Genomic DNA, 22,138 nt, shown 5'->3' with positions numbered 1-22,138 from the left:
TTTATTTTCAATGGTTTTCTTGGAAAAGGAAATAACAAATACATGTGAAAATGGTTTTAAACCAAGAAAATCATATGCTACCTCCTTTTCCAGAAATTTTCAGGTGTTTTTAGTTTCTCTTTTTCTTTAGCCTGACAATTCTTTCGTTTTTCTAAATAAATTTTGTTAAAATTGCTCTAAATCTCATTTATTTCGTTGTCTACGTTCGATTAGGTTAGGTTTGGTTGAAACTGCCACCCTTAAAATCAATTTTTTTTAAAGGGGCTAACCGGACCTCTCCCGAGGCAGTCTGCCCTTAGTTCAGGGGGAAAACACCCAGCTCTTTGACCATAAGGAATGGCGCCACCGTCGCGGTGGGCGGGTAAGCACTATGCTAACCAACAGTTTGACCCCCCCTCACCCCAACAGCTCCGGTTAGCCCCTTTAAACTTCTCTTTATTTGCGCCGAAAAATTTTAGCACCATATTTTTTCTCATATCAAACTACATCAGAAAAAAAAAATTCCGAGCAGGGGCTATTCTTGAAAATTGCCATTTTTTTCATTTTAGCATTCTCTGTGTGAATTTTATTATATTTAATACAAAATTAATTATGAAAATGACGTTGTAAAAATTGTATATAGTGCTTCAAGTGTCTTGTCTCTGAAAATGTACACCGCTTCCGATAATATCCACCAGAACGGAGAAGGTTAGTTTCACAGTTTGCGACATTTTAGTTTCAAGATGTTAAAGATAAAAGTAAAAGTTGATTTATTTAATAATTAATTAATTGGGAAGATCAGTTGTCTAGGGGTATTTACAAATTACTTTGAAATATCGCCCTGGTAATAAATAAATAGTTCAGATATATTGTAGCATATAATGGGGCTGGTTTCTGGTCCGCGTCAGCTCATAGTAAATTAATTTTTACGATACCGTAAGTTTTCTTTGTTCGCCGCACAGCGCACATTCGCGCACTTTTTTGTTCGTTGGGCCCACGAGCCGCGAGGTTGATTCCGTTGGACGGGAAGAAGGTTAATCGTCCGGCCTCGTGGAAGTGGGATCATCGGGCGGCAGCATTCCTTCGGTCCAGCATCTCTAGGTCATCGTTCGACGAGAGTCCAAGGGCATTCCGGCAGAGTAAGGTCGAGTGAGAGCAGGAGCAAGAGAGCGAGCCTCTTGGATGGGTCTCCTTTTATACCCTTTAGGTCGGATCAACGGGGTTCCATATGTTATACCAGGACACGGCTAGCGCGGGGTCCCAAGAGTTCCTGCACGGTCTCATCCCGTTTCACGAGAGGCCAGTTTGCCTCGTGCGCGATGGTAAAAACCCGATCAACCCGATGACGTTAATAGTAGAGGGCTATGCCCTTTCGACCAGTAGTCCCATCCAGAAACCAGCATTTGGGGAAGTTCAAGCGATATTGTTATTTTTAAAGTGCTAGTATATGAAATTAAAGGGGCAGTAACATAAAAACTGTTACAAGTTTCGGGCCAATCAATATAGAAAATGAAAATCCATCCATTCATGTGACTTTGTATTCTTCCACTTTTCTTTGTTCCTACCTTAATTGTTGTTAAATCGTTAGTTTCATTAGAACTTAATGCGATGAAACTAATAATGAAGTTTAAAGTTCCGCGTAGGTCTGGTTTAATTACGTTCCTATAACAAAGAGGAGAGAGAGAGACGGAGAGATAATCAGTATAGGCAGCCGTGATCCATGCGTGTTGAAAACGGGGGTAAATCTACAGACGGTACGTCGCGGCGCCTGAACGCAGCTTTCTCGCGCATAGTTGACATAGGGGATGGCAGAGACACGACGAGGAGGTCTATCCACCCATGCGGAAATGATATGAGTCCTGAAACTAAATTTATAAAGCGCGTTTCTATCACCTTTCTCTCCTCTTTGCCTATAGAGGTAAAAAATTGCGTTAAGAATGTTTACCGCGAAAAAAACGTTATCCACATAAATGTGATGAACATCAAATAAATAGGGAGTACTAACCTTAGGTCAAATGGTCGTTAAATGTTTCCCTCAAAATGTTTAACAAATGTTCGTGGAATTAATTGCAAGTAAATTTAAAGATAGGAAAAGACAAGTTACAAGTATTTATTCGCTCTCGATTGCCCCCTCCCCATTTGCACAATTGGCAATTCTCTAGCCTTGCAACCACAACAAGATATAGAGGCGTCTCTGTATTTTTTATTTTAGCATTAACAGTTACGGCCCAATCATTACAGAAAAGGATGAAAGATAAAAGCTTTTGTCCAACAATATTTAAAATGTTCATGTTACGATTAAAAAGAAATTTTACATTGTCTAGCAGCCTTCAAATCCATCTAGTCATTCATGTGACTTCTACGTTCATGTTTTGTCAAATCACCCTTCCACTTACATGCATAGTCACATTGATCACATTTGAAGGGTTTTTCACCACTGTGAATGCGTTGATGATTGATCAAATTACTCTTCATTGTGCTGGCATAGTCACACTGATCACATTTGAAGGGTTTTTCACCACTGTGAATGCGTTGATGATTGATCAAATTACTCTTCATTGTGCTGGCATAGTCACACTGATTACATCTGAATGGTTTTTCACCACTGTGAATATGTTGATGTGCGATCAAACTAATCTTCTGCGTACATTTATAGTCACACTCTTCACATTTGAAGGGTTTTTCACCACTATGAATGCGTTGATGTATGATCAAATTATACTTCTTCGTGCATCCATAGTTACACAGATCACATGTGAAGGGTTTTTCACCACTGTGAATGTGTTGATGTGCGATCAAATTACTCTTCATTGTGCTGGCATAGTCACACTGATCACATTTGAAGGGTTTTTCACCAGTGTGAATATGTTGATGTGCGATCAAACTAATCTTCTGCGTACATTTATAGTCACACTCTTCACATTTGAAGGGTTTTTCACCACTATGAATGCGTTGATGTATGATCAAATTACTCTTGACCGTGCATCTATAGTCACATTTCTCACATTTGAAGGGTTTTTCACCACTGTGAATGTGTTGATGTGCGATCAAATTACTCTTCATTGTGCTGGCATAGTCACACTGACCACATTTGAAGCGTTTTCCGCCGCTATGAATGCGTTCATGCACGACTAAATTACTCTTGACCGTGCATCTATAGTCACATTTCTCACATTTGAAGGGTTTTTCACCACTGTGAATGCGTTGATGATTGATCAAATTACTCTTCATTGTGCTGGCATAGTTACACTGATTACATTTGAATCGTTTTTCTTCGTTACCCTTCTTAATGTGACGTTGTGGACCCCTTTTATAATCAGCAGAATATTTGATCCGAGTTGAACGTTTCTTCTTGAATTTTCCTGCAGAAAATTATTAACGAAATATAATAACGACACACATTCCATTTACAATATAGCATCAAAAATACAGGAACATTCAAGCGCACTTCATAAAAAATGTAAGGCTTAGGCCTCTACGAAAACTCAGTGTTAAAGAAAAGAAACAGTGCTGATCAAGGCGTTAGCCGATGAGCAAGCGTGTAGCGATTTTACTTAGGGTGAAGGAATAAGCAAGTACGGCTAGCATACTTCTAAACCAAGAATCGAATAAGCTACAAAGATCCTTCGGGTTCAGCTACCCTCGGTTTATCTAACGGGGTAGATCATTAAATTAAATATAATTGGTCAGTTTGTCTAGGGGTTTTAGGGAGGTAATAATAAAGAGGCGAGATTTCGAGTTACCAATGTTAACTAATGTTTAACATTTTATACTTTTAATAATTATTACTTTCTGCTATTTAAAACTATGGTCATGACCTTACTTAAGTAAAAACTAATTCTAACAAATTAAACAAGCAAATGAAATAATGGAACGAATAATAAAATAAGTATGAAATAAAATTAACGCTAAAGCGTGAAATAACGTTACTGTTTTTCGTCAGGGTCGACGGCTCGCGGCATCTAGGAGATTTGTCCGAAACGGGTGGACAAGCGGAACGTGGCGGTAGAGACGCGTTTTTGTTAGCGTCCGTGTCGCGGAAGGTTCATCATCCCGCGTTTATTAATTAATCCTGTGGCGGCGAGATGAATAGTTCTTTACCAGCATTAGCACTCGGCGCTTACTTTCAGCTACCGCTTAAGTTTTTAACTCGGGCGCGCGATGTCCTGCGTCCGGTATTAGAAAGGTCGAGTCCGTCGAAACGTAGTTGCGGTTGGCGGCATAGCTTAGCAGGCTCGCGTCTCGTGGCTCGGTCGGTGGCGGTCGGGCATAACCTCCGGAGAGGGTCGGACAATTCTTAATTCTGGTATTCTTCTGTTGATGGACCCGAGTTTTTATGGAAGTTCTCGTGAATGACCTCTCTAACGGGTCAGCCAATCACGGTGACGCTTTCTGTGGTATTTGGGACCACGTCAGATTGACGTCAGCACTTGGGTTGAGTTACCTTGGCGACCCACGCCTTTTGGGTATTTTTGGATCTTTGACCTCTTTGACTTTCGCGAGCACTTCTTATAAACTATTTTCAATATATACACTATAATACAACAGCTATGCATTGGCAACTCTCAATAGAATAAAGAAAAATATTTCGGGGCTTATAAGGAACGCTGAAAGAGCCAGTAGATAAAAACGGGAGGGCGTAACTGAGGCTTTTGAATTTGAGTAGCTTCACGAATCTCTTGGCCTAAAGAATACGCTAGCTAAAGGGTTAAAGACTCTTTCCAATGCAAACAACGACCAGCATTAAGATTGCACTGGAAAGGTCATAGGGAAATTTTTATTGCTTGAAAGGATATTCCTATTATTAAAGGGATCTTATTGAATTTGGGAAATTAAATTTATATTGTTGTTACAAGCGACCTCATCAACCAAAAGGAGATGAATGAACATCAACTGAAATGCACGAGAAACTTTGGCGCGAAACTAGAACGGTTGTATTTTCGGTGGATCAAATATCAGCTGATGCTGAGTGAACACAAGTTACCAATTTATATCGTTCTTGCACCCCCCCTCTCTTTTGTCACATCTAGTTTTCACTTTGTTTCTCTGTCTGGCAAATGGCACCCACGAGGTCTGAGTAGTGTTATATTTTCCACATTTGTGAAATAAAGTACAATTGACACATAATTGAAAATAACTAATGTGGATATCCCTTCGATAGATAAAACTTATTTGTTACAAAAATCTGCGTAACGAGAAACAATATCTCATTTTATCCAGCAACAAATAAACTCCGAATTTTTGGTCGAAATAAGTACCAGCATAAGAAAATGATATAAGGCTCCCTATAAGTATGAAACTCCATTTAAGCCATGTAAACAGCATTTTCTTCCATTGAAATTTTTAAAAAGTTTCTAAAGCCACCTATTAAGAACTTATGGCGGGTAAAAATTTTATAATGTAATTAAATCCTTAAAGGTCTTGAAGTTATTATTATGATAATTATAACTGATTAAGTGCATGTCAAAAATATCATAATAAATTTATAGATGGCGCGAGATTTCGACGACCTGTTACGGGGTAAGGAGTGTCTCGTGTCTCTACGGGCGTGGCCAAAATTCCCCGGCCCATCGTGCTTTTCGCGGACACTTTAGGTGGCGGTGGCGGTTTCGTCCCCCTTTATTCGTAGTGCCAAAACTTCTCCCACGGGTCATAAATAGGAAGCGCGCCAAATTTGGAAGCAAATGCTGTAGTAAGTTTCATACTTATAGAGAGCTATATATTATTTTCTTATGGTACCAGCGATAAGAAAGGAGTGAAGACCCTTGTGAAAGAGGACATTTTAAAGGTTCTGATACATAATAATAATCTAGCTTTATTGCGCGTCCATAACACCCAGTGGGCTATATTTCAATGGGTCACGATTTCAATGCATTAAGAGGTGGTGGCTAGCTCCTACGCCACAGCTTACCGACAGCGCCCTATACTAAGTATTACCATTAACCTCAGCAAGTTTTGATGGGAAGGCGAAACCGGGTAACACCACGCGGAAAACTCCTTTAAGAAGTGGGAAGACAACTTTCATAACTCTATGCAGAAGGGTTTGTACCCAGTTTTTCACCCGGTGCCACAGTCCGGAATCGAACCCGGGACTCTCTTGCTGCGAGGCGAAAGGTCCAAAAGCTGAACACTATTTGATTTTATCGGTAGAGAGTTCACTCGCTTTTCGAAAAATGTTAAAAATCCATTCGGATATTTTTACTGATTTGAACGTTTTTGAAAACGTCCTTTGTTTTAGCGGGAATTTAATTCGTTCATTAAATAAATTAATCATGGATAAGGAAACCTCTTTGACAAAAGCGTAGGCGAGAAGACTGTAGTGTTATTTTCTTATATTAACACCCCAGGCGAATCATTTAACCCATTAAATAATTTTTGGGAAATTTTGAAATAACAATTTAGCGTTGGAACGTAAAATGTTTACCGCTTGTACCCAAGAAATTGTTTTGTATAATTGGTTAAGATAAAAGAAAAAAAACTCGGTACATTTAAGGCAGTTGACAACCGTATTCTGAATTAAAGAGGAGAAAAGATGGAAAGTAGACCTCGTCGAACGATATTTTCGGATAAAAATCCAAAACACTTTTATAGGTCATTCCTGGCTATTTTGAGTGTTATACCAGAGCCCATTTCATCGTGCCCGGTCCTTAACTAGCACTAAGCACCACCAGTGGCGTAACGACGTTTGTTGGGCCCGCCCGCAGCCCGACAATTAGGGCCCTTTCTTGAGTGTCGAGTTTTTAAAAAGTATGAAAGCACCATGAACGTTACTACTTTTCCCTTTCATTATTTATAGCAATGCGCCTTGTCGCCGCTCTCGACTAAAATCTCACTCCTCTAAAGTGCAATGCAGGGCCTCTACTCTTTTAGAGAGTTTTTAATACAAAAATTGGATTCTCTTCGCAAAATTATAGCATTATATACGATCAGATTTATCAAATTATAGGATTATACAGGACTCATAAATGATTAGATTTGGAGTGTGGATAATTTTATTTTATTGAGAACGTAAAACTCTTCAAATCGCGCCTAGATCTAAACAAATACTGAAGGGCTCACACGGACATACATTTAGATTTACTTGAAAAAGTGACTATTAATTAAATGAAACTGTAAGCAAGGAGAGACCTAAGTGAGTGAAAATGACCAAATCAAGCTTTTTAAAAGGTCAGGTTGGAAGAGATGTTTTCAGAGATAACAGATTTTCAAAACTCTTTTCTATAATTAAACATATTTTAAAGGTATGTGCTATAATTCACTTCAATCTGTGGGCTTAGATATTTAAATGAAAGGTCTGAGGAAAAATTCAATTGCGTTATTTTGGAGTGCAGACTGTGCAGCTGAGAATGGAACGTAATAGTTATCATTTCATATAAAAAACTAAAAAAGACGTATAAATTCAATTATGTGAGAATTGAAGAAGAAAAATTCCTGAGCTAGCGAAGCGATTTTTGGATCTGACCAAATGAGATATCACTAATTTTGCACTTAAAACGTCATACAGCTGGGATTCTAGATAATTGCTTTGAAGTCTCAAAAATATAGGACTTAATTGGACGATTTGTGAAATTATAGGACTTAATTGGACGATTTGCGAAATTATAGGACACTTTATAAAATATTGAAGAATCAGTCTATAAGCAAAATTTCGAAAGGGTTCCCAAAAACATGGGCCCGTCCACAGTTGCGTGCACTGCTCCCCTGTTGGCACGCCACTGAGCCCAATGTGGTTTGATGGAAACTTTTGAAGACACACTTGATTCCTGAGCTAGCGAAGCGATTTTTGGATCTGACCAAATGAGATATCACTAATTTTGCACTTAAAACGTCATACAGCTGGGATTCTAGATAATTGCTTTGAAGTCTCAAATATATAGGACTTAATTGGACGATTTGTGAAATTATAGGACTTAATTGGACGATTTGCGAAATTATAGGACACTTTATAAAATATTGAAGAATCAGTCTATAAGCAAAATTTCGAAAGGGTTCCCAAAAACATGGGCCCGTCCACAGTTGCGTGCACTGCTCCCCTGTTGGCACGCCACTGAGCCCAATGTGGTTTGATGGAAACTTTTGAAGACACACTTGAAATCCCCGAGATTATTTCCAATTTTGAGCAAATCGCAAACTCAGGCTATACGGGTTCAGTATGAACCCTGGAATAGGGATCCTCCTGATTTTAACAGGAATATTAAATAGGTTTTTTCAGTTTTTCACCTAGATAGCAGCATTGCCAATAGCGTATTCAACTTAGCGCTCAAGGGCGCTAGATCTGCTCGCGCTCGGATTTCCGTTTTCCATTTACCGAGCGCTGGACCCAAGATCCCATCGGTGCTAATCTGTACATAATAGATAGCTCGCTAAATTTGTATCGACGATTAGGACGGAAAAAGACAATCGTTAACGCAGCTCAAGAAATGAAGCGCATTTCAAGTCGTCTAGAGCAAATCAAGAGCGATCTCAGAGCAGTAAAATGGAAAACGCCATTAGACTATACATCGAGAAGGTGGAAATGATTGATTAGCATATTTCGCCCATTGGGGGTAGGAATATGAAACCCCACTCTAGGCACTCAGACTATTAAAGTATAAAATGACTTACCAATTTCCGAACAAAGTGATTCGGAATTCTTTGGAGCGATTTCTTGAAATGTCTCCAAGTTGGACACCGAACTATTATTTCCGACTTCAACTGGAACTTCGGGTGAATTGATTTCCATAGAGACGGAGGTCAATTCTGATGGTTCATTTGGGTTACGTTCAGGTTTAGGAACACACACTGGCACACTCATTGGATCAACACGCTTCAGTTTCGGCAAACACAGTACCATCCTTCGATTTTGTCTATCAGTTTTCTTCGCACCTGTCAAGGTTATTCTGGATTGGTTATCATCGAGATCGTTTTCTACGGCTAATTCTAGTGAATCACTTTCGACATTTGCGCCAAGAGAAAGATCCAAATGTTTTTCGACTTCAACATTCAATTCGGGAACACGAAATTCCTTTGGTCGAGTTGCTCTTTCGTCAGTTTCTCCCTCTGTTGAAACGCTTTGCGATTTACGATAAGAATCGATAATTGTATTATTGTTCTCAAGAGGTTCTCGTGACGAATCACTTTCCATCGTTGTGTCGAGAGGCATTTTCAATTGGTTTTCGACCTCGAGCTTCGGCGAAGGCACACAAAGTGGCGAATTGTCACTGTATATCAATTTAGGGACACATACATTCGTACTTCGCGTTATAAACCCCACATTTTTAGACTTTTTTGGGACAATTTCAGTTTCGTTGTTTGCATTGCCAACCTCCGCAACATATTGAGGCTCAGAATCAGGCGATTCTTCACTAATATCTTCTCTACCCAGCATGCCTTGGACATTGACAGCTTCGACACTGTGCATCACAATTGGAAGAGATAACTCCTGGCCATTAATTCCCGAATCATTTTCAACGGGTTCAGATTTCACTAGTTCATCGTTAGCTAATTGATCTATTCCACTTTTCTCCTATTTTTCAAAGAATCAACAGTAACTTTCACTCTTAACATTTCGAGTAACTCTTTCCTATCGACCATGAAAATGAAGAATGTTCCATACCATCAGATCTTTGATTCTCCTTTCCAACTCATTATTGACCCTATTGAGTCTTTCAATTTCGTCTATTTGCTTATTTATCGTTAATGATGTTTTCACTCTCTCTTTTGCCATTTTTGAAATTAAAACATTACGCTAAACAAAATAAGATTTCATTTTAACAGTAAATATTCTTTGGACTTTCATTGGCTGAACGTATTTTAAAGGGGCAAGCAAGAAAGAACAAAGTTCCTTGTTGGATTTCTTTGTTACTAAACAGGAACGTGTTACCAATCCCCTTAGATCAGAGCCAATCCTGATTGGTATTTTCACAAATAAACTTAATTATTCACCCACCCACAGAGTTTGGTTCTACTTTAAGGGACATAAGATTCGACAACTCATTCTGTACATTTAAAATGAGCTATGATACCAAAGGGGTCTCATATTTTTGTGCTTAATTTCACTCTAGTTAAAAATACCTCGGCTTCCAGTTCCCTGACTCGATCATCCCTGGCTTTAACTTCATTGATAAGATCATCTTTGCTCAAGTGATCATAATTACAATCTTCCTCAGTCTTCATTTCCTAAAAACAAAGTTTCCCTAATTTTATATTTGCCTTAAACAGCCAATATTGCAATAATTTCTCAAATACCTCTTTAATCGCCACCCTTTGAAGATTTACTAAACTCATTTCGGAATTTTGTGCAGAGAGTTTGTGAAATTGTAAATCTTCCCTAAAATAAAATTATTTTTCAAACAGAAGAAAACGAACATATAACAAGAAAGGTTTCCCAATTGTAGCTTTCGCTATATCAAAGCTTAGAAAAACATGCTTAGCTAGTTCAAAAGATTGTGACAATTGACACTGCAACTTCCTTCAAGATTAGCCTGATTACACTGTAAAAAATAATGGTTTACTTCTATTCCATTAATGGATATATCACTTTTGTCAGAAAACCAAACCCTATCCGGTTTGGTTTTGAACCCTTATGGGCATATGTAATGGATCGGTACAGCACCAATATCATTCCCATCATGGATGTTATTTAAACCATTATAGAAATATGTAATGGATCGGTACAGCACCAATATCATTCCCATCATGGATGTTTTTTAAACCATCATTATTCCCATCATGGATGTTATTTAAACCATCATTATTCCCATCATGGATGTTTCTTAACCCGTTATTATTCCCACCATGGATGTTATTTAACCCGTTATTATCCCCACCATGGATGTTATTTAACCCGTTATTATGCCTATCGTGGACGATATTTTAACCGTTATTATTCCCATCGTGGATGTTTCTTAACCCGTTATTATTCCCACCATGGATGTTATTTAAACCATCTTTATTCCCATCATGGATGTTTCTTAACCCGTTAATATTCCCACCATGGATGTTATTTAAACCGTTATTATTCCCATCATGGATGTTCTTTTAATCGTTATTATGCCTATCATGGACGATATTTTAAACGTTATTATTCCCATCGTGGATATTTTTTAAACCGTTATTCCCATCATGGATGTTTTTTAAACCGTTATTATTCCCATAATCGATGATATTTTATCCGTTACTATTCCCAAAATCGATGATATTTTAACCGTTATTATTCCCATAATGGATATTTTTTAAACCGTTATTATTCCCATTATGGATGTTTTTAAACCGTTATTATTCCCATTATGAATGTTTTTAAACCGTTATTATTCCCATAATCGATGATATTTTAAACCGTTATTATTCCCATCATGGATATTTTTTAAACCGTTTTTATTCCCATAATCGATGATATTTTAACCGTTATTATTCCCATCATGGATTTTTTTAAACCGTTATTATTCCCATAATCAATGATATTTTAACCGTTATTATTCCCATCATGGATATTTTTTAAACCGTTATTATTCCCATCATGGATGTTTTTTAAACCGTTATTATTCCCATAATCGATGATATTTTAACCGTTATTATTCTCATCATGGATGATATTTATACCCTTTATGATGAAAGCTACATTAAAATCTCGATTGCCATGAAGACACCATCCTCTCGTTTCACCCCAACTATATTCATAGTAGCTAGAAACTGATTACGACTGGACCTTTCAATAATCTGATGGCCAGTATGAAGCTTTATTTTAGTTAGAAATCTAAACCCGATTATTTAAATGTGTATTTGACTTTCGGCTCACTCTGAACCGTTAATGTCTCTTCATTACAGAGACGAATAACAAAACCCATATTTTAATTCACCTCGGGCCTCAATTGTCTACTCTTTGATTGTCTAGGCTTGGGAGTCGTGGCGTACTCCTGTTATCCAGCCTCTTGGAAGCTAGAATGGAGTTAATCGACAAAGTATAAGCCTTCGCGTTCTTTTTGTATTATCTAATGCAAGGATTATTCTATATACAGATGTAGTCTAGCTTAAGTAATATATAAACAGCCATTTCAAATAATAATATTTAAGAATATCCTTGAAATATCAAAATGAAACAGAGCTTTAAAGCTACAAAAGTACTAAATGCATCGAAATTACGGAAATATTTCCAAATAATCACTTTATATTACGAAAAAAGAAAATATTGAGGTTTTGTAAGATTTCTTTACACAAGCGAACTGCTAACGCGGTGCGTTAGTATAGCAAAGGTTTTCCATCGTTGTGGAGCTGCTGCTAGCCAGGCTAACACGATTTTGCTGTCGCTCCAACCATGGACTTCCGATATGATACTCCGAAATGATTTTTGAACCAGGGTAATTAATCTTGACAGAAGAACTGCTGCGCACAGTTCCAATCGTGGAAGTGTGGTTTGTTTCAACGGTGCAACCTTGGTTTTGGCTGCTATTAGTTGTACGCTGATGGTGCCGGTATTGGAAATCGATTTGAGATACACCGCTGCTGCATAAGCCTTCTCGGAAGCATCGCAAAACGCATGCAGGACTAGCTTGACAGGATGTCCTTGGCTTATATAACGATTAATTTGAAGTTCTTCAATTTGGCAAAGTTCTTCTCGGAAGGCGTCCCATTTATTGCGAATGGTTAGCGATACTTCATCGTCCCAGTCTAGCTTGATCTGCCAGATATCTTGTAATAAGATCTTCGCCCTAATGATTATAGGTGATAATAGTCCCAAGGGGTCGAAGATCCTTGCCGTATCTGACAGGATAGTGCGCTTAGAGATTGTTCCTCTATTCCTCGGTGACTTGACAGTATAGAATAGCGAGTCTGTTGATGGCATCCAGTGTAGTCCCAAGGTTTGTATTGCTGTAGTACCTTCATGGTGTAAGGAGACCGGAGCTTCCCGTAATGCGGGCGGAAGATCTTTTGTTAGAGTTGAATCGTTCGAAGACCATTTTCGTAACGGTAATCCAGCTTCAGTCGTGGCTTGAATTAGTTGGGTTTGAAGGATCAGTGCTGACTTAGCATCATCGCACCCAGAGACCAGATCGTCCATGTAAAAATCCTCAGCCAATGCTTGTGAGGCCATCGGATACCTAGTCTTGATGTCGATTGATAACTGTTTTAGTACTCTTGTGGCTAGGTAAGGCGCTGCTGCTGTTCCATAGGTCACCGTGCGAAGATAATAGTCTTGAACTGGTTCGTTTTTCTGTGATCTCCAAAGGATGCGTTGATATTGATTTGCATCATTTGGGTCTACCAAGATTTGCCGGTACATCTTCTCAATATCTGCAGTCAATGCTATGGAATGACTTCGAAACCGAATTAGCAGATTGACTAAGTCGTCTTGTAGCTTGGGACCGACCATCAGTATATCGTTAAGAGATTTTCCGCTGGTTGTTTTCGCGGACCCGTCGAAAACAACTCTGATTTTAGTTGTCGTACTGGAGGCCTTGAAAACCGCATGATGGGGCAAATAATAGCAGTTCTCTTCTTGACGTTTGTTTACCGGTATTAGCTCCATATGGTTCAACTGGATGTACTCGTTCATGAATTCCCGATAGCTCTCATACTGTTCAGGCTTAGTTTCCAACCGTCTTTCCATGTATTGCAACCGACGTAGTGCCATGTTTCGTGAATTACCAAGCTTCCCTGCCTTGGCGTTGATCGGGAGAGTGACTATATATCTTCCTGCATGATCTCTGCGGTGGGTATCATGGAACAGCTTTTCGGATTGTTTTTCTAGTGATGACATTACTGCTTCTGGCTGTATCTCCTCCAGTTCCCAAAATTTGGATAATTGCTCCTGGATTTGACAGTGATTGACCTGGATGTTAGGTTGGCTGGTGATCACAGGTTGCTTGCCCAGGGTTCCTGTTATGGCCCATCCAAAGACCGTATTGAAGGCTCCAGGGCTTCCCTCTTTCCCGAGTACCTTACCATCTAGTACCAGCTCAACGAAAACATCGGCGCCCAACAAGATGTCGATGGGGCCTGGACTATGGAACGTAGGATCCGCTAACTTCAATCCCGTGAGATGGTTCCATTCATGTGGATGGACAGCGAAGTTTGGTAGATTGTTCGTAACTTGTCGCAGAATGAGTACTTGAGTCGTAACGTTGAAGGCTGGATCCAACTTCGAGAGAATCGTTACCATAGCGCCTCCGTGCGACTGGCTGATTCCAGAAGCGCCGATACCTCCTATAGTAGTACGTTGATATGTTCTTCGCAGTTGTAACTTCTGACTAATATGTTCTGATATAAAGCTGGCTTGAGATCCGGAATCCAAGAGTGCGCGAAGTGACCAGTTTTGACCATTTGACCCTTGAACTTGAATGATTACAGTTGGTAAAATGATTTGAGAAGTCTTGAGGACCCGACGTGACACATGAGAGACAACGCTACTTCCTGACTGATCTTGAGGTGATCCTTTACAAGAGGCATCTTGATGTAGAAGTGTGTTATGTTTAAACTTGCACTTCCGACAACTTCCCGACTTGCAACTGTTCAGTACATGGTCGCTCTTTAAGCAATTGAAGCAAAGGGAGAGTTTTTTGACCTTGTTCCAACGTTCTTCAATTGACGATTGAAGCAACTCTGGGCATTTGAAAACCGGGTGTGACTCCTTGCAAATGGGACAAGCACTGTCTCCTACAACGCCATGATGGGTTGCTGTGCTCTTCTTGCCAAATGCGAATAACTTGGTTCTTGCAGGCGTTAATGATTGAGATGCCGCTAATGCTCGTGCTCGTTGTTCTAGGAAGGTAGTTAATTCTTCGAACTTTGGTCTGGTGATGCCCGTTAAAGACAATTCCCATTGCCGTCGGGACTCTACGTCGAGCTTTTCGCTGATGAGGTAGAGTAGGATAGCGTCCCAGTGATGTACAGGTTCTTGAAGTACCTTTAAGGATCTTATGCATTCTGCCGTTGTATCGATCAATCGTCTCAATGTTGTTGAGGAATCATCCTTGACGCTAGGCTGGTTGAATAAGCGTTTGATATGACCTTTGACAATTTCTCTGGGATTGTGGTACCGGTTGACGAGTATATCCCATGCTTCCGCATAATTTCCATCCGTCACGGGAAATGATTGAATGAGTAATGCTGCTTCGTCGCGAAGCGTTGTTTTCAAGTACTGAAGTTTCTGTGCTCCGGATAATGATCCGTTATTGTGCACCGTTGCTGTGAATAGATCGTGGAATGGAATCCAATCCGTGTAGTTGCCTCCAAAACTCGGTAACTCCAACCTTGGCAGTCTGATGTCCGAACTTGGCTGAGTTGGTGGTTGAACTGAGCTACTGATAGATGGTGCTTGGCTAATGAGTGCAGTGTTCAAGAATATAATTATGGTATCCATGCGTGTGGCAAGTTGATTATATTCGGCTTCATGGCTATCAATATCTTCTGGAGGACACCTCTGAATGATCTGGTCATGCACGTTGTCCAATTCTTCGGTTAATGCGTCCGCCTTTCCTTTATACAGTGTTGTTGCCACCGGCGTCAATGGTGTGTTGGAATGGCTTGCTACTATGTTTTCGATTCTTGTAATTCTTCCCTTGAGGATTCGTCGTCTGTTCAAGTAGTCATCCATGTCGATAAACGAGAACGATATTCGCTGCTTCCCACGGTATACGGATACTGGGTCTTGTTAGATAACTTGTAAGGTTACCCGACTTGTATATCCGGCTCGACGGACCAAAAATATGTTCGTGTGCAGACGCGAAGTTAACGAAATCAACCAGTAGATAAAAACTTAAACATTTATTAATTAAATCAAAAATAGGCGCAAGCTTTGCCACCTGAACACCGACATCGACACACAGACAAACACATATACTGCTCTTTAACTCTTTCTGTATTAATTTTGAGTTGAGAAACCAGATCATCATCAATTCTAAAATAAATATAATTAATATTATATATTTTCTTCTTTAGTTATTCACTTTATTGAGCGTTAGATTATTTTAATTAAGAATAATTAGACATTCTTGATGGACTTGACTAATATTGACGTTTGAAATGAAGGATACGCCTACTGTTTCCTCCTACTAAAATCGATAGTATATAAATGTTTCAAATCTCAGGTATTGATAAGAATAGTGCAATTGCGTGAACTTTTGGTGGAAGCCCACCAGTGGGAGGCTAGACGTTTCTCGTAATCCTAGCCGGTCGCCGCGTATGTCTTAACCTTAACGATGACTATGGAGATAGAAGCTAGTACGTACAGACTGGTGTCCATGTGGAATGGACAAAAGACCGGATGATGGTGGTGTATAGAAGCCAGTAAGTACCGACTGGTGTCCATGTGGGATGGACAAAAACACGAAGTTGGTAGTGTTAGACAGACAATGGAGTAATAGCCAGTGTAAGATTAATACAATTTTACAAATTTCCGGAAACTGTATATGCGGTTCGGAAATTGAGAACACAGTTGCTCCGATTTGCAAACTGAGAACGCGGTCCCCTGGGGTGTAACAACAGACACACACCTCGAAATTAAGACCTCTCCGTGACATAATTCACTCGGAGTGGTAATAACAAATAAATAGTAAAAGTTTTCATTAAAAGTAGGGAAACCAAATAAACGTCTCGGAGTTGAGACGAGGGCGTACTCTTTCAAACAATAATTTACTTTCTAAACACAGGTCCATTAGCCAATGAGAAAAACTGGAAATACATAGTTCAAATTTGGCGAGTTATTGCCAAGGGCATTTGTAAAGGTTAAAGCGTTTAATCGTTTTCTATGAATTCTCAATTCTAAAAAGAACCTAATATCTATCACTTAACTTTTGGCTCACTCTGAACCGAAAAGAAGGACACGAAACAAGGTCAATTTTCGTTTATATCTAAGGTATATTATTTCATAGACCCAGTCGTTTCAACACTGGGGAAATGAATTATAAACATCAACATTATCTATTGATGTTACAATTTACGTTTACACTATATATAAATGTAGCGAATCTGAATTAAAAAGTGAACACCAAATTTGAAATGTTAATATCAAAAGATGTTCTTGAATAATGGCATGAAACAGAGTTTTATACCTACATAACTACTAAAAGAATCGTAATGCCGAAAAATATTTAAAATATTTCCATTCAATATTCTGCAAAAAGAAAATGTTATCGTTTTGTAAGAGATCTTTTTATCGTACTCGCTTTATATTAACTTTGATGTGCGTGTAGTGTTTCAATTCAGATGCAATCTTCATTACTCGTTCTATATAAACTCTCACTTGTGTCATTACATAGAAAGAGTTTTATCTTAAATAATTAAATAAATGTAACTGACATTAAATATTTTAATCGTCAGTATTTTATGTTAATTAGAGTTAAGTTGGTTTATGAAACTTAATTCCTAAAATAATTTTAAACATAGCTATCTTTAATGTTATACATCTAGGGAACACCGATATCAGAAATTTTGTAAATTTAGGGTATATAAGGCGATTGATTCACACCAAGGTGTAAGAATATGCGCAATTGCGAGAACCTTAGGTGGAAGCTCTGCCATTAGCCCTAGCCCCTCGCCGCGTACATTTTAAGCCTAACGACGATGATGGAGTAGAAGCCAATGTTGCAGATGGGTGTCTATGCAGTATAGATGAAAGACCAGTAGATGGTGTTGTTAGAAAACGATGTTGCAGATTACTGTCTTTGTGGTATAGACAAAAACCCAGTACATAGTGGTGTTAGAAGACAATAAGAACAGATTAGTGTGTATGTGGTGTACACGAAAGGCGAGTGCACAGTGTTGTTGTTAGATGCCATTAAATAGCGGTTGGCATTGGGTGAAACAATGGCGGTTAGACAGCAGATGAAGGTGTAACGGATGGTTAATGATTGGCGTTAAATAAGATGGATAAAGCAAGGAAGTAAAATTTTCTGTATTTCTGTTTACTGAGAACTCGGTCCGGAAATTGCGAACACGTTTGCTCCGATTTGCCAACTGCGAACGCGGTGACAGACAGACAGAGACACAGACAGACTGACACACACAGAACGTCCAGTGTAATACCTCTCCGTGACGTCATCGTCACTTGGAGAGTTAAAAACTATGGCTGTGCCAACAGTTTAAATTTGAACTAATGTGCCAACGTTTCAATTTTATGCTTGTTATGGAATAGAGTAAAAATTGTTAACTATTTTTAAACCAAATTTTAACCATATACCCAAATTTTCCATTATCAAACCTAATATGGAATATTGAATAATGTTTAACTATGTTTATACCATATTTTAACCATATATCCTGACTTTCCATTATCAAACCATATATGGAATGGCCAAAAGTTTTTAACATAAACCTTTTCTTAACCATATTTTAACCACTTATCCTAACATGCCATTATCAAACCATATATGGAATAGTCAAAAATTTAAGATAAACCATTCATACACCATCAATGGTTTGCCAATCAAAGCAAACCATAATCACACCATTGTCTAGCTAAATTTAAACCATTTATGGTGCAGCGGAAGAGGATATACCCTTTTTATACCATTTATGAACCATTATTTTTAACAGTGTATAGGGAACTCCTCAAACCCATTTTTTGAATAAAACTAGCTTCGTATAAATTATTTATTCTGCTATTATTTTTTATTTTTGAAATAGCAAGAAAGATCTTTTACTTTTCAAGACATAATAGTTTCGATAGGCTTGGATCCGTAACATGCCTTATTGATAGACAAGTTGCATTATATTCATCACTTACCAGCTTAAACGTTCGACCATAACACGACAATCCTTCACAAAATCCATCATACTTCGTAGAGTTTCCCTGTTAAGATAGGCAAAGTTAAGATAACATACGTAACATTTTAATGATAATAAAAAACATGGCCATAAACAAAGATTCAGCGTTTTCCCCTCAGTTCAATATAGATTCTTACATGAGGGGCTAAATGTGCGCCTGTTTTTGTTTTATCAAACTGAAATAATTTATCAACTGAATAAATTTCCCCTTTTCCAAAATTTTACTAAATAGAATATGTGTTTGTACCCCTAATTATTGGTACCTTTCCAAATTATTGCTAATTAGCTTTTTTATTGCCACCTTTTCCAAAAAATTGCTATTTTTAGTTTCTTTCTACCCTAAAAAGAGGCGCACTTTTAGCCATTCGTTAATTTACTTGTTGAAATCTTTTGAAAATTTGAGAAAGAACCCTAAACATAGTTTTCCAGCACAAAATGAACATCTATAATCTATTATGTGGATTCGGCACAAAAGTTAATTAAGAATATAGTAATTTTAAATACCTTTGCAAGTAGACAATTCCGAACACTCGATGAATACTTTAAACGACATGTCACGTTTTATCGCGGTTTTGAAGCAGACGGCTTCGTTTGGTCACAACCGACTCGATCACGCTTTTGGATGCACGCTCTATAGAGCTATTTCAGTGGGGGAAATATTTCGTCTGCTACGAAAATTTTTCTCTATGGGCAAATAGCATTGGTGACGTAGCCATTACCCCCTCTGAAATAGCTCTACAGATGCCCGTCCAAAGAATGTTTTTCCTATGTAAAAGCGCATACCAGGAGTCCAGGACAGACTGTTGCTAAGGTTGCTTTTAAAGTTTGCACGTTATTAGAGTTGGCCGTGGCTCTCCTTTTTAAAAGGCGGGAAATTCCCCTAGCGCTACCGGCGATTCGAATTCCGGGGCGGGGCCCTGGTGGGTTAGAAAAGGCGGTAAATTCCATAACTGCAACTGTTGTAGCCTAGGGCGAAGCGCACGTCGGTGGCAGTGAAAGTGTGAAACAAACACGAAGTAACCCGCACTTTGAGAGTCCGAGTCTCCGACACTCGCGGCTTGGACTTGGTTACCGTTCATTTAACATGCGGGTTAAAGTCTCCTACACCGATGGCTCGGTGTCAGGGAAGTTTTTTAAGATCAATTCCGAAGATTTTTCTAAAACGCAAACGGTTGAAACTTTCAGGAACACTGTATCGCGTACTATAGATGTTCCTATAAATAGGTTTGATATTATCTTCCGGGGAAAGGTGGTAAGTTGCGCTCTTTTTGTTATTGTTCCGCTAATTCATCTACCTTTATTTTTATCAAGAAGTGATATCTAGTTTAATAGGGAGAAGGTATAAGATGATTAAGTATTCGCGCGCCATAGTCCCATTCCCCCTTTCAAAATACAAGGGGGACGTAAAAGGAGGCCGGGCTATTTCGCCTCTCCTCAGTCGGAAAATACGTAATTTTCGTCATTCGCGTTGCGCTGACGTTAGTTTTCAAGAACCAATGAGATGCTGGTTGTAGTTTAGAGGCGGGGATTAATTCCGGACCTACGTTTGGACTGGAGATAAAGCTGGAAATGTGGCGAATTTATACCTTCTCCCTAATAAACTAGATATCACTTCTTGTTTTTATTAATCTGGGAGCACGGCAGTGCTCCCAGCCAAGTCGAGCACTGACACCCTTTTCTCGAAGCAACTCACGACACTTTTAAGCCCACTGTAACTTCGTGATGGGTATAGGTAAAAGTCTGAAATTTTGCTTGCCGCGAGGACTGTCAATCCTAGCTATAGTTTCCAAATTTCAAGTTCCTACCCTATATACTTTTCGAAATATCGAAGGTGAAATTTACCTCATTTTGTCACTCACTCACTCACTCACCGATGGTAATGGTCCATAGTTAACCGAAAGTTAAATATATTTTAAAGCTAATAAGAGTAGTAGTTTAAAAGAAATGAGTGGTAACTGATGCTACATTCTTATATTAGGATATCGCGTACAATCTTTATTTCCTTATTCTCTGTGGGTCGAAAGGGGTAATTCAGCGTAAATAAGGACAAACGTTAGCGATTATATTGGCAAACGAAGTACCACGAGAGGGTCTTGTTTTAATATAACTACCGAAGTATAACGAGAGGGTCTACAAAAAGAAGTGAGATCCTATGAAAAACATTAACATGTACAAAAATGGGCCAAGCCTCGCCTCGTGCCCTTTCCGCCGTAAAACGTTCTGAGATCCCATGTAGAGCCAAGTCTGCCTTTTGTTCTCATTCAATCGCCAATTGAACAATTATGTTATAAATTAAGTCCTTTTCCTAATTAATAACCAATATTCTTTGACTCTATCATAATTATACATCTTTGTTCGTATCAAAAATATCGTGACTTGGCAAGCGCAGGTCATCCCCTTCGATTATTTTAAAATCGGCAGCGATTTAGTGAATATCCCTTCGATTATTTCAAAATCAGCAACGATTTAGTGAATATCCCCTCGACTTCCTTTTAATATTACTTACCTGCGATTGCCAAGTCACGATATTTTTGATACGAACAAAGATGTATAATTATGATAGAGTCAAAGAATATTGGTTATTAATTAGGAAAAGGACTTAATTTATAACATAATTGTTCAATTGGCGATTGAATGAGAACAAAAGGCAGACTTGGCTCTACATGGGATCTCAGAACGTTTTACGGCGGAAAGGGCACGAGGCGAGGCTTGGCCCATTTTTGTACATGTTAATGTTTTTCATAGGATTAAATTAATACGAATCAAGCAAGCTCACGGATAAGCACACCGATGAACGTGGTACCATCGAAGACGCCTTTCTCTATCATTATGGGGTTGAAGAAAGCCATACTTTACAAGTTTTCGTAAAGGTTAATCTCGATGCTGATGCCAAAGATGAAAAGAAAAATAGCGGCTCTAGTTCTGTAAATGGAACTGAGAATGAAGCAGCCACTAACGACATTGTACGTAACGTTACAACTATTTACATTTTGGGCAGTAATGGAACCAACCACGTATCATAACTGAAATTTAACCATACTTAGTTCATGAAGGGGCAATATGTAACAACATTGCATTTAGACAAGTTGCAGTTGCCAAAATTAATAGAGTAATATCGGTTACGGGGAGGGTGACATTAAACTCCGCCCATTCACCATTTTGGAGGCAGAATTTAACATGAGCTCTATAGCCACCAGAAGGTGACTCCATCTGTTGGCTTGTTAATTTCATAGGCAGAAAAACCAATGACGTCTCACCCCCCTCAGCAAATATAACTCTTATTAAGTATTTTCTAGCAGCGCCCCAATTCTTGACTTAACATTATTTGTTGTAACACATAGTTTACAGGCGTAGAGGATTCGTACCATTAACACCAGGAGAACAAGCGACTTAGATTGTAAAATCGTCTGCTATTTTA

The 22,138-nt window shown here is 38.7% G+C and overlaps 1 protein-coding gene and 1 long non-coding RNA gene across 2 annotated transcripts; both read right to left on the bottom strand.

Annotated features, from left to right (window-relative positions):
* Window positions 1–2,141: 2,141 nt before the first annotated feature.
* Window positions 2,142–10,209, bottom strand: LOC149679511 (uncharacterized). The gene is made up of 5 exons (XM_089835313.1): window positions 10,033–10,209; window positions 9,575–9,706; window positions 8,911–9,484; window positions 8,584–8,844; window positions 2,142–3,341 (listed from the first exon to the last, which is right to left on the bottom strand). The coding sequence occupies exons 1-5, from the start codon at window positions 10,132–10,134 to the stop codon at window positions 2,320–2,322; spliced, it is 2,091 nt and encodes a 696-aa protein (XP_089691439.1). The 5' UTR covers window positions 10,135–10,209; the 3' UTR covers window positions 2,142–2,319.
* On the bottom strand, window positions 10,206–21,464 carry LOC149679510 (uncharacterized). The gene is made up of 3 exons (XR_016365808.1): window positions 19,225–21,464; window positions 18,680–18,745; window positions 10,206–10,288 (listed from the first exon to the last, which is right to left on the bottom strand). It is a non-coding gene; the product is annotated as an uncharacterized LOC149679510 (long non-coding RNA).
* Window positions 21,465–22,138: the final 674 nt, after the last annotated feature.

The sequence above is a fragment of the Phalangium opilio genome, unplaced genomic scaffold, assembly GCF_054372755.1.
Source record: "Phalangium opilio isolate 3A_F unplaced genomic scaffold, DU_Popi_V2 ptg000041l_1, whole genome shotgun sequence".
Lineage (NCBI taxonomy): Eukaryota > Metazoa > Arthropoda > Arachnida > Opiliones > Phalangiidae > Phalangium > Phalangium opilio.
The sequence above is the reverse complement of the archived record's forward strand: the minus strand, read 5'-3'. Positions and strand labels throughout refer to the sequence as shown.

Excerpts from the sequence above, each read along its gene's own strand:
- LOC149679511 (XM_089835313.1), bottom strand. The coding sequence starts at position 10,134 with ATGAAGACTGAGGAAGATTGTAATTATGATCACTTGAGCAAAGATGAT. Across the intron at positions 8,845-8,910 it reads TCTTGGCGCAAATGTCGAAA|GTGCGAAGAAAACTGATAGA; the intron begins GTGATTCACTAG and ends TAACCTTGACAG. Across the intron at positions 3,342-8,583 it reads ATCACTTTGTTCGGAAATTG|GAAAATTCAAGAAGAAACGT; the intron begins GTAAGTCATTTT and ends AATTTTCTGCAG.